At 39.7% G+C, this 13,958-nt stretch overlaps 1 protein-coding gene across 1 annotated transcript in view; it reads right to left on the minus strand.

The window, feature by feature from the left end:
• astn2 (astrotactin 2) overlaps window positions 1-13,958 on the minus strand; it is a gene marked incomplete at both ends in the record, with an annotated part of 321,802 nt that overhangs the window by 209,189 nt on the left and 98,655 nt on the right. Inside the window, one exon of the mRNA XM_083902351.1 lies at window positions 13,302-13,731. Coding sequence (XP_083758477.1) covers window positions 13,302-13,731 — 430 coding nt within the window. The remainder of the gene's footprint in view (window positions 1-13,301; window positions 13,732-13,958) is intronic.

Consider the following 13,958-nt stretch of genomic DNA (forward strand, 5'->3'; position numbering starts at 1 on the left):
CAACGCCACTCTCTAACACATATATGTTTTAACAGGTGTTGAATGAGCCTCAGATATGTTCTACTCTCAGCTCTCCTGCTTTGTAGCCCAATAGCGTCCTTTCATATTCCGAGAGCTCCATGTAGCCGAGAGGGAAATGATGGAAACACCTTTTTAGATCTATGCACTCCAGAATCCCCTGCTGTTTTAATATGGAGGAAAAATCTGCAGGGGTAAAAAGAAAATGAGAACATGAGAAATTAAATTCCAACATTTTTTTCTATTTTCTTTTATTACATACCCTTTTATTACTCAGTGTCTGTTCTTTTTTTTTTCTCTCCTGCACATTCATAAAAAAGCCATCATATGCACACTGACTCACTATTTACATCCTGAAAACCACGGTTTCCTACCCTTCACTCCGAGGCTCGAGGAAAACGGGATCAATTGAGAGGAAATGGGAGGGGATTCACCCCAGCTCGGATTCACTGTGTGATTTATTAAAATTGCCATTTCTCCAATAGGATAATTCCAGCCCGGCTCTCTGGAAAAAGCTCTGACAGCACTGCGTCTGGATTTGTGACAGGTACATGAGAAGAGAGTAAGAGGTTGGACAGGTACAAAGAAAAAGACAAAAGTGTCAAAGAGAACAAGGGATCCAGACAAGAATGGAGAGTGGCTGTGATCGCCAAAGAGGCAGAGGCAGAGGCAGAGAATTGTGAGGGAAGAGAAGTACAGACAATGGATGCCATGGGTGAGGAAGGAAATAAAAGAAAAGGAAAGAAAAGGGCGGTTTGACTGGAATGAGATGCAGACAGAGAGTCAGGGAGGGGATTAAGGGCATAGTGTAAAGAAAATACACAAACATGAGATATTCTAAATTGACAGAGGAAATAACAATGGGGTGAAAAGGTGAACAAATACTGGTAAGATGAGAATTCAAGAGAAAGAAAAACATATAGAGATGGAAGCGCAAATATATATATATATATATAAAGGGATAGGTATCCAAATAAAAATAAAGTAAATAAATGTAACATAACACATTATATGAACTGTAATCTACAAACGAATGGCAAGTGTAGCTCTGTCATGTTAAGAAAGCCAACATGATAATGACTAAACACAAATGACATATAACAGTATATATATTTATATACAAACACAAAGATGGGTTACTGACTTATGACTAGAGCAGCTGTTTGTCATATTTACTGAGCCGTGGGGTGCTAAAGACACAGTTTATGTCATTATAGAAGAATAGAGGACTCTCCAAATTGGAAGAGAGCCCAAGTTTCAATGAATAGCAGTTATTTCCCACTGACTGTGGGATAGGAGGGGCCACGCGGGGTTGGTGTAGTGGTTAGGAAAGGCAAGGAAATCATCTTTATTGTCATTATACAACCGACATTGGAGAACAAAATGTGGATTCAGGAGTTGCTGCAGCTGAGGGACCAACCTGACCGAATGTGACGAGGATAAAGTGGTAGAAGATGGATGGATGCAGGACAGGACACACAAATGTAAAAAGCACAGTGATATAATTGGTAATAATTAATAAAATGGACCATCTCCAGTTAGACAAGTTTCCTTTTAGCCACAGGAGCATAAATAAATGTGCTGGATCTATGGCTTCTAAAAGATTAAGGAACCTAGGAGACAATACACAGCAGAGAGACGGTATATTACAACAAAATGTTTCACTGGACCTCCCCAAAATATCCACTATCAATCTTCACATATTGTGTTGTGGTCACTCCGGATCCAGACTGGCTGGCGAGGCGGAGGATCCATGTGGCAAAAGTATCTTTGCCCATTTGTATTTGCCAGTTTTTTTTTCTGTCCAGTGTCTCACTTGATTTCTCTTCTTACAATAAATATGGCTTTCTAAAACCCATGTGATTTGGTGCAATTATTTAAATCATAATCTATATCTATGTCTGGTTGTGTTGTATGAATAAACTTTATTCAAAGCATAACTAAACCCCCGAAACCACTTTTTTTCGGGTGGATATCTGGATCAATAAAGCAAGGGCAAGGGCGGTAAAATTAAAGACAACGAATAATAAACATGCATTTCCAAGAAAGTACAATATAGAAATATATTAACAATATAACTATAAAAGGTTAATATATAACATATAGATTTTTATATATGAGATTTGCCACAGACGTAGGATGTGATACATATTTTTTAGTTGCCGAAATTTTGAACAATTTTAAAAGACATTTTTCTTTTCTTTCAAAGTCACTGTGAGCAACACCACATCACACAACTGCAACTAACCCTTCATATGCTGATCCAACGACACAGAGTGTTTTCCACATTCCACTAAATAATTGTCAGCATGATACATTATCATTAAACACTGAAGATATTTAATAACTCTCTAATTACATATATTTTTTTGGATGTATTATCAATGGCACTCTATGACAGATAGTGGTTATTAATAAGAATGATTTCCAGAAAACTCCACAACACACGAGGACGGAAACGAAGCAGAGAAGATAAACACACATAATTACAATCTGTGCCAATGAATCACTTTGCAAGATAATTCATTCCACCCCGGAAACAAAGCAATTCATTTAATCCTCTGCTTGACACACAACTTTCCCTGAATTGTAAAAACTGACCAAAATATGACGAGGAAGTAGCAATTCTGGACTCTTAAGTGAAAAGGCCAATAAATTGAAGGTATAAAACGCCTACTGAAACATTCAACAGTCACATTAAGAGTAATCATTTATAGGTGAGTGGATTATGGGTTGAAAAACTGAATCTCGTTAGTGTTTGATTCAGTTTCTACAAAAGCAAAACCCTTTAATATCAACGGCAAATGCAATAGTAATGCAATTCGCTCTTAAGTTACAGCCACAACAAACATCACCGTGGTGCCTTTTTATTACACGTTTGAGTGTGTTCTTCCATAAAGTGACCACATTCAAATGTTTAAAGACGCCGTTTATGTGAACAGTTTGAGAAAAAAAAAAAGAGACATAATCATTTTAATAAGAGTCTTTACAATACTGAGAGAGTGCAGGAGCACTGAGTGATGCATAGATTGAATATAACATGTGGGTAAGCAGCCACACTTCAAAACAGCCTCGTAAAGACGGTTTATGACTTAGTATGCAATCGACCCTCGTGTATTGATCTGGTGTGGCCTTGGTGCTTACAAACTCATTTCTACAGGCATTTTTTCTTGTTTTTCCTGTTTCTCTGACAAAGGCCTTTACAGAGTCGGATTACTAAATCTTAATTCATCAGACGCTTTACTTCTTACTCCCACATTTTATTCACGTGTCCCTTTAATGTCATTAGCTGCTGTACCATGCACAGAGAGGTGTGTTCGTTTTGGGCTTCTCTGACACAAACACAATGCCGTACAGCCTGCATGAAGCACTGATTGATGAAGATGTTTGCACCCTGGAATGAGTAAGGAAGACCCAAACTTAACGACGCATTATTCAAACATGCCAAGTCAGCTCACATTACTCAAATCTATTCTATTACTTTATCTTTTAACATACAGCCTACATGCTCGACTATGGCTATATTATTTAATTGTCCCGACTGACAACACAGCAGCTTTATTGCTTTCCAATCATCAGGCAAAAGGAAAAAAAAAAAGAATGGGAAGACTTTGCAATGAACTCCAATCTATTTATCACGGCGGGATGACAAGGCTGATTCAGTATTAATCAAAACGTTACCCTGAGCGAGCGTGTGTGTGCCAAACTAGCAGCTATTTCTCATCAATGATGTCACATTAGCAATCTGGGGCTTGACATCGGATTATTACTCTTGTCTTGAGTTAAATTAGAGCTCAGTAAACACTTGATAAGCTGGTAATGACTGTGGTTTTATGGATTATGCATTTTTTTTCTTTAGATGCTAGTTGATTTCTGCAGTGCCCCAGGTCTGACATGGAGGGGAAAAAACTATAATTTGTGGCCATGAAATGGGTATATAATTAATAAAGTTAATATCATTCCCACGGATTACCCTGAGAGCTGTGTAAGCAAAATGGGTGCAAGAAGGGCTGAAGCTGCAGGACGGACAGAGATAGTGTGATTGAGTTTTATTTTAGAATAGTTGGAAATGAGTCACACATTTGTTCTCAAAAGCCTGACATTGCAAGGAATCGTTGTTACCGAAGTTAAGTAAAGTTAGAAAGATTATTCACAGACTCGACCTTCCGCGATCAACATTCAAAGGATATACATCAGTGTGAATATTGCCAAACTCTTTCCAGTGGAACTCCATGTGGAATTATCAATTATTAAATGAATTATGTATCGTTATCCAAATTGGTAATTGGCTAAATTCATGAGATTCATACATTCATCAGTCATTAATATAACATTAATATATTTAATGTAATGTTATAGAGAAACCAGCATTATGTTGGTCTATGCTGGTCCCCAAGCATCATTATGTTGGTTTTTGCTGGTTTATGCTGGTCCATGTTGGTCTTTCCTGGTCTATGTTGGTCTATGTTGGTCCATGATGGTCCATGCTGGTCTTTGCTGGTCTATGTTGGTCTATGCTGGTACATGTTGGTCTTTGCTGGTCTATGCTGGTCCATGTTGGTCTTTGCTGGTCTATGCCGGTCCATGTTGTTCTATGCTGGTCCATGTTGGTCTATGTTTATCTTTGTTGGTCAATGTTGGTCTTTGCTGGTCCATGCTGGTCTACGTTGGTCCATGTTGGTCTATGTTGGTCTACAAACATCATTATGCTGGTCCGTGTTGGTCTATGCTGGTCCAATAGCATCAATTATGCTGGTCTGTGTTAATCCATGCTGGTCTATGTTGGTCCATGTTGGTCTATTTTGGTCTATGTTGGTCTACCAGCATCATTATGCTGGTCTATGTTGGTCTATGCTGGTCTCCCAGTTTCATTATGCAGGTCTATGCTGATCCATCAGTGTCATTATGCTGGTCTACCAGCAAAACCAGCACCAATACAGCACGAACCAGCTTGGGAACTATTTGTGCTGTTTTTATCCAGCAGGGATACGATTCAAAATGTGTCTTGTCTGTGTTTCACCAATGTTTCATTCAAATGTTATTGATCACAGAAGTTGAAATCTGTGAAGATCTTTCTAAACTCAATATAGAGTCACAGTAAGGGTGCGCTCCATTTTGCTTACCCAGTTGTCCAAGTTGTTGATAAACCCACAGTTTATACCTCCTATAAAAAGAAATGGGCTGCCAAGACATGACTCTCCACAAAGAGCATAGATTAAGGCTCAGATGGAAAAGCGTTAACATCCGGCTGGCTAAGCAACTGGCTCACTTGCTTTTATATTCAATTTCTGCAAAGTTATTTTTCCCAATTGTTCCCTCTCCTGTGGTACATGAGTACAAAAGAAACAAACAAAAGCCAATTCATTGTAGTTCCAGGAGCCTTGCGGGGAAAGTGTGCTTTTTGTTCGGCAGTTTGTAAGAAGAGGAAGTGGCAAGGGATCTTTGTCAAACTCAATGTATCTCTGTTTATTTTTAAGCAATATTTAGCTGCAAGTTTATTTCTTCAAAGTTGTAACACTCTACTAATCTTTCAGTAGATTCTCAGTGGGTCGTATCTGGTGCTCAGGGCTTCATCTGTGATAACCATGAAATAAATACCCGGCAATTACATACAGCAGTCTCAACAAGCAGCGTATCTTCACTGAGAGGAATAGGCGGCACAACAGGAACAGCCAGTTTGTGATACTTGGTGATTACAGCAGATCATTTCAACGTTTATTTATTCCTCATTACCTTAACCACGAGTAGATATGAAATACCCTTAAAACTAGCAGCGTAACTATTCCAGAAATGATATTATCATCTGTAAACATTTCACTATTTCTTCCAATCAACTGTGATCCACATGTACCAGGCAGGACAGTATGTGCTTGTTCAAATTAACACTGCAACATGCTGCAGTGTTCACATGGAGCTTTAATGGGAACAATTTTCTCTTTCTGTTCGTAGAACATTCAATCAGAGATTAACGTGATCTGAATTTGTGCATTTTAAGTGCCATTCTAGGAAGTTTATTTTCAAAAAAAACGTACTTATTTGTGTATTTTTATAGACTCAAGATCGGGACAACTCCAGCGCAGTGTTGGCAGAGCAAGGGTGTGAAATGCCATCCCAATAACACCTTAAGTAGTTGTTCAGCTGTATCTACTTGCATTCCATTCGGTCGCACTAGACTAGAGTAAATAATGATTTCTCTGAATCACGTTATAGCAATTTCCAGCTTCGTCTCTCTCTCTCTGAACGTCGTGCACACTTTAATACAGACTATGCATATAAATCCTTTACTTGTTTGGTCTCTTCAAGCAAGGGGGGGGAAATAAATAAGTGATGAACTAGTCAAACGGTGTGGCCGGGATCCAATTAAAGATTGACAGCCATGAAGGAATTATGTGTGCACTTACAGTTGACAGCTGAACCACAATATATTTTTTTTCTTTGTCCTCCAGACAGACTCATCGAGCCTGCAGCCCGGGGGTCAATTGCATCCCAGAGGTAGGACGATGTTGACCGTCCAAAACAAAACAAAGCATTAGCATAGCTGTATATTACCTTTTTCCATTAGCTCTGGTGCTTGTCACCGTGACACCACTCCACAAAAACAAAGGCATTGATTTGGTCTGTGGTTTCCGAGAAAATGTTTTCTTTCCATTACAAAGAATGTCGTTATATTTTGTTCATCAAGTCAATGTTTACCGCTTGAAGTGACAGCTTGAATTTTTTTATTTTATTTTTTATAGTGCTGGGCACGTTAACAGCGGTTAGCTCAGTTAGCTCTGTTAGCGTGCCTACAGTCGAACTGGAGCGGTCTGTTTATTAAACGGAAAAAGCAGCGCTACAAATAATCAGCTTACCTGTGTGCTACGTATGTGTGCCTCTGTTTTTTTAAAGTTTAGCTTTACTTTAGAAACTCATTTTAACAATCGGGATTCACGTAAACATGATGTCACGGACGTCTTTTTTCGGGCCAGTCGTCATGGAAACGCGTCATTCATTAATGTGCTTTGACGTTGATGTCGTTAACATGCCCAGCACTCATTTTTAAATATAAAGTGTTTTAAGGCCACATTATACTTCTCCGACTGGGTAATGCGTTATCCGACTGCGTAACCACGGAGACCACTCGAGCCTTCATACTTCTGCATCGTGGTGATGGATACGCGCTGCAATTTCCCGCCTGATCAGTAGGGGTCGATACGCAAGGTTGTTGTGCTTCTGGCTACAGTGAGCAATGGCCGTTTCTCACTTTTCTGTGTCAGGGATATAATTTGAGGCGAGAAATTGGCCATTTAGAGTCTAAACATGAGGATTGTGTATTAAGATATGACGTATTTATAGTTTGGCAGCGACGTTGTCGGTGGTGATCAGCTCCGCCTCTGTGGACGCTCGGTGCGCACTGTGAGCCGGCACAGAGCAGCTTAGCTCGGCCTGTCCTGAGGACCAATCGCAGCTCTTGCCGTCTCCGTTGTCCCTTGACGGAGTGACGGACACTTAAAAAATATTTTGTGCAGTCGGAGACGACACAGAGGCTCTCTGACAGGCTCTGCGTGATCTACGCAAAGTGCTCTATGCAGAGCACTTTACGCAGGAGTATTAATTGGGCTTAACCCTTCTGTGACCACCCTGTCAGCGACGACAGGATTTGGCATGCGTACTTCTCATTAGCACTAGCATAACAAAAACAAATGTTTGTGATGTCTACAAAATTCCCTATGTCGGCTGAGATTGGCACAGCAACCCACTCTACCCTCATGTGGAGGATAAAGCGGTAGTAGACGGATGGATGGATACTGGAAAGCAGAGAAATAGAGCTTTGCGCCCATTTACTTGCCATTACAGTAGCCCACAGTTCTTCCGTGGAAGATTCACCAGTGCATCACACGTTTGTGACGTCAGCTTCTCAGTACTGTAATTCCTGAACGGTTGAATAACTGCCAGATATCGAAAGTGAAAGTTATCTTGGAAAAAGGGGCAGAAGAACTCACTTAATGATAATTTTTTGACAATTCTACAGCCATAAAATCTAAATAATCCAGGTGGCGTCATTATCTTGATGGTCTTAAGAGGGATAACACATTTATTTAACCATCTGTCATAAAAACATTACTAATTTTAGATCTTTCAAAAAACTTGATTAAAACTAAACAATGTTCATGTTATTTATTTGGCAAATAACAAATTGAATTCACCTTTTTATACAAAATTTGAGTCGTCTCTTCTTCTCTGAGAAGTCAGACATTAATCAAGCATAACATTTAACCACTAAAACAATGTTTTCTATGTTCATGAATGGAAGTAAATAACTTTAATTAGACTATCTTAATCATTTTACTCTTAATCACATACTAAATTAATCATCAATAATTTGCTTTACTCTTTGTTGAACAGTCAATTTGGAAATTGGATGGATGATAATAATAATTATATTTTAGGATTAAAAATATCACTTTGGTTAAAGAGCTCCTACATACTGGTGTTTTAACCATTACAGAAACATAAAATAATATTTTGATAATTAGCATTGCTGTTAATTTAGGGCAGCTGTGGCTTCTAGTGGTCGTCTCATCAATCTGTTAAGCATTTGATATTAAAAACAAACAAACATATAATGCCCTCTATACAGCAGATGCAATATATCCTGTTTTAAAGGTAGCAACATTGCCCAGTTAAATAGTAGTAAGCTACAATAAACATTTTCTACTACCTACAAACAGGCGCGTGTTCTTTGGTGAGTATATTCAGTTATCTCAATTTAATTTAAAGATAAACACATGGTTTTATTCCAAAAGCGAATAAATGAAATAAGAGAGAAAGCACCTCATTTCGAAAAAGGACCTCACAGATGCAGGTCACAGGAACAAATAATTACCACTTCTCTTGACGTGATTATTCATGAACTACCTTACTACCTTAATTATGTGTTGATTCAATTATTTCTTGAACAACAGGAAATGCTACAAGGGCATTTATGGTGCACATCGCTGAGCGATATGAATCATCTCCCTGAACCGGTTCACCCAGATTTAAAAAAACATTTGACATTTAATTTGTGTGTTTGATATGCATAACAATGATAGTATTGCCATTTCGTTGTTTTCTATATATATAGTAGAAGCAGTAAAAAAAAATATATATAACAAAACTAAAAAGATAGGCTGTAGGAACTGAACGCAAATAGGTTTCAGTGACAGGCTAATGTTAACCCTTTAACACATAAGCCTCAAAATGTCCTGCTGGATCTTTAGGCATACAGTATTTGAACCATAAAAGGGTCAGAGAATGTCATTTAGCTAAGTGCTTTTGCCCATCTTTCCAGAATGTATTTACAGTTTGCTGCAATTTAAAATGAAGTTTCCAAACAAATAGAAACTTCTCCTCTGGTGACAAAGATGCCGATTCGCTGGCTTTCTGCAATAGCGTGAGTGACATTACCGTAATTACATGCGTCTGCAATACACTCAGGGCCTGATTTACTAAGATTCCAAATAGCGAGCGCTAAATTGCTTGCGCGAGCAGAAAGACTGCGCCCGTTACTGGATTATGTTTTGCGGGTGAACTACTAAGATTGCGGCCGCAATTGACTACAGGCGCAGAAGTGGTTAAGACCGCCATATTTAAATGAGGATTTTTTGAGTCAAGAGTTGTCCACATGGAGAAAGAGCAGACTCAACGGAAGCGCAGAATTAAATTTGAAGCCACTGAACAGAAAGTGACGTTCAGCGATGAGCTGATAACTGAGATCGAGGCATATATGACGTCCTTGTTCCGCGGGTCCATAGGACCTTTTTATATTATTATTATTTTAATCCTGCGTCGGTATTTTGGACAGCTCCATCATTACCTGACGTATCACTGACAGCTGCCAGGGAGCCAGTTCTGCTGTTTCTATCAAGATTACACATAGGTCTAATTTCAATGGATGAGTCACTTTTTTGTCAATAAGTAAATAAATAAATAAAGCGGATCATCAAAACGGCTTTTTAGTCCCAGTCCGTCCCTGGTTTCATCTGTGTTCATTCAGTCAGACTGAGTTTCCATTACGCGTGCCAACAGCCTTTGATCTGACGTCAGAGGCGACGGGACAATCTATATAGATGATATATCTATAGCTGATTCAGATAGTTACATTAAATAGTGATTGTTGTGATTATTTATTGCATTTAAATGTGTCTGGAACTGGAAGGGTTAGGATTAGGGTAACCTGCCTGTGAGGTTTTGGTGACGTGTGCGCACTGTGCCACCTGCGATTCGCCGTGCACCGAGTAGTAGTAGTAGACCAGGTTAGAGCTGGACCCGTTAATGTAAAGCGGGGTTTTTATTATTATTATTAATTATTAATTTATTCAGATATACCAAATAAGAAATGAATGTGCGTCATCTGTGAACGCGTAGTTGAACATGCTCTGGAAAAGCGTAATTTCCTGATTTACAAATATAACTATAAATAACCGCAGCCATGTGCGCGCACCGCTGTGCCAGTTAAGACCTGCCTTTCAAATATAGACGCAAAAATAAACACTGCAATCAGATTTAAGCTGATAGATAGATAGATAGATAGATAGATAGATAGATAGATAGATAGATAGATAGATAGATAGATAGATAGATAGATAGATAGATAGATAGATAGATAGATAGATTTCAGGTTTGATAAATCACTTTGCACGTGCTAAAATAACATATTTATTTTCTCCTCCCATCACACGCGAAATAGCGTGTAAACGCCCCATATTGCATATGCATTAAGGCAAGAACGCTAAATGGGTTGTGAGTGCTATTTTGCCAGTCTGAGGGACGCACTCCTCGTTGAGCCCTGTTAGTAGATCAGCATCAACGCTAATCTGCATGTGCAATCCAGTTTGCACACGTTTTTGCACGCGCAAAGCTTTAGTAAATCAGGCCCTCAGTGTTAAAGCGTTAACAGACTTGATGAGGATGGCGATTAAATACACAAACAATGATAACAAAAAAAAAAAATACCTCTTCAAAATTAGGTCTATAATTATATAGCTGCATCTCAGAATTGTATTATATGCAAGCACTTGATTTGCCTTTTCTAACAATAGGCTACACATGTAGTCTGTCACTGATGTTTCGGTACACCTGATCTGCACTGTCCACAATGCCCAGGACATTCCCTAAGCTGTGGGACATCTCGCCAAATAATGAAATTGACAGGCCTCATTTGTTTGGTTGTCTGTGCAACAAAAGCCAATGCCATGCACAAACCTGTGAGGCATATCCATAATCCCTGGGGATAATACTATTGAATTCACTTGAATGGGGTTATCTGTCAGCAAGGACACATAGATAAAGAATGGCTGGTGCACAGAGACTTTTGGGATGCCTAGCAGCATTGGACAAGTGGGACAGAAGTTAATCGCCTCTGTAGTCAACAGTCGGCGCTTTAAGCGGAGTACAGATGGGGAAGTAGAGGCATCAAATTGACTGGACTCTGAGCACCAGCTGTTTGGAAGACTTTATGAAATGGATTTGTAAAAATATATATATAAATATATAAATAACAGACATTAATTAGCCACTTCTATACAAAGTATGAAAGTGAGTGTCAACACCTTGAATTCTTCACATTTCCCTACATCACATTGACTTTGACCCAGACAATAATTGTGCAGATATTGAGAAGCGAAGCTGGAATTTAATTTTCAATGTCACTGAAAACAGAACAGCCATGACATTTTCCTTTCATGATCAGAGCTCCTCAGCAGCAGACCTTTAGTTGTCACACCGGAACTCATAAGTTGCTACATTCCATCAATTGTGGCAATAATACGCGTTCCTGAATCCCGAAGATTGGTTTCCTCCAATGCCGAGCTACATCTTAAGATTTTTTTATTACTATCTGCGGTGCACTCAAGACACAACTGAATAGTAACATTATAATGACTAAAACTTGAAAACTTGAATTTTCAGGCTACGTTCAGTGAGAAATATACATCACATTCAGCTTTGCGTAAACAAATGTATGTGTGGAGAGTGATAAATACTTTCTGGGCATCAGGGCTTTTCCACAGACTCCATGCATAATTCACTCCGACACGAATAACCAGGGCGCCCTCCAACTCAGTCAGCTCCCGTCAATTATTTAACTTCATCTTTGCACATGAGCAGCCCAGGTTCAGCAGCACATGATACCACTGACAGCGTCTGCAGCTGAGATTCTCGTCTTTGTTTTTCGAATCGAATCCTCACCGCAGACGAGTTTGAAGAGCTGCTCATTTTATTGCTAATGGCAAAAAAAGAGATAGAATATCGTTTTTTTCCCCGCCTGCTCCGAGTGACGATGGTAAGTAACGGTCCGCGGGCTTCCCACTGACACATCTCAGTATCTAATCGACTAGACCAATGGCCCTTGTAACTTGACCTTTACACGTTACATTGAATTACACGACATTGCATTACATTACAGTGAGAGCCAATGGCCGTGGCAGCAGCGAGGAGGCAGGGGATATGGAAGAATGTGGTTTCAAGAGCAGTTTGCAGATGACATCAATATATATTCAGTGGTCTATTAAATGCCAATGACTCATGGAATGCAGAATTTATGATCATTATCAGTGTGAAATGATGACATTAGTCATCTAAAACTGCTTATTTATGACTAAATTTAAGCAGTACATGGTGTGCTATCAAGAACACGGGTGGCCTGGCCAGTGCCAAAGGGAACTGTCCAGGCTGAGCCATCTGGGGAGCTGGCACTGAGAGCCAGCACGGATGTACAAATCATGCATGCAAAAGCAGGAGCTCCACCACTGAGCACAACAGATTTTCTATGACAACTCAAATGTGTCATTTATGCCGCTTGCCAGCGATAAAGAGAGGACCAGCAACACAATGTTTATCTCGCAGCTCCGTTGTATGCATACAAGAGCTGTCACGTTTCATCTGAAAATTTGGATATAGGTTGAAAGTTTGGTGATAAAGTTGAAATTAAAAACTAAAAGCCTCAAAATAAGATCAAAATAAATGGCTCCAATATGAACAACTGTAAGATGTTATTCCTGATGAAAGTTTGTTTTATGGAAAACTATAAAACAAAAGCATCTGAAAAGCGCTGTGTGTGGAAATATTTTGGGTTCTAAGGAGACATCACAGAGGAGCAGCAATGTGAGAGTTAAACCTTGAGTGACTAATAGTAAGCAGTAGACAACACCCACAAATGTTTGTGAACGTGACGTAGACGCTACAAATATCTTCGAAAGAATACCATGTAACCGTAACTTGATTTTTGAAAATGGTTTGAGTAGTCATCAGAAGTAACTTACCTCGTTTATCGAAATTATGCTTCAGGTCGTCGTCCTTGCACATTATGTCCGTGTGCCCTCCGAGGCTGATGTTAACGCCGTAGTCCTCCTTCAGCTTCCCATCATTTAGCTTGATGTGGTGTTGGTTGGGCGTGGAGTTAAGCGAATGCCCCCCTTGGTCGTCCTCATCGCAGTCGTAATCATCGAGAATGGGCGTCTCGCGAATGGGCATTCCAATAACGGAGCTGCCGTGCTGGTGAGCGTTCCGAGAGCTCCGGTAGTTGTCGCGGCCCTGTGGGCCAAGCAGAACGGAGGGAATGTAGTGGATCTCGTGAGTGGCCTCGGTGCTGGCACTCTTCTGGGGGATGCGGCGACGCTTGCACCATCGGTGGCGAGTATACAGGACAAGGGTGAAGAGGAGGATTAGGAGGAGGAGTGCGATGAGGCCTCCCTGGATAAAAGCAGGAGAGAAAACAAACAGAAAGACAAACCCTGAGTTAATACTTTCTCCCTACTTCAAACGCTGCTCTCCAATAAAAGAAAATAACACAATCGGGGGTTTTACCTCTAACAAGAACAATTACAATCGCTGCTCCAGCGGCAGTTATATTAGGATGGATGCCAATTAGTGGCAGCAATTAAAGACGTCTGGCAATTAAGTGAGTTCTTCAAAAACAG

The sequence above is a fragment of the Microchirus variegatus genome (assembly GCF_963457635.1).
Source record: "Microchirus variegatus genome assembly, chromosome: 16".
Lineage (NCBI taxonomy): Eukaryota > Metazoa > Chordata > Actinopteri > Pleuronectiformes > Soleidae > Microchirus > Microchirus variegatus.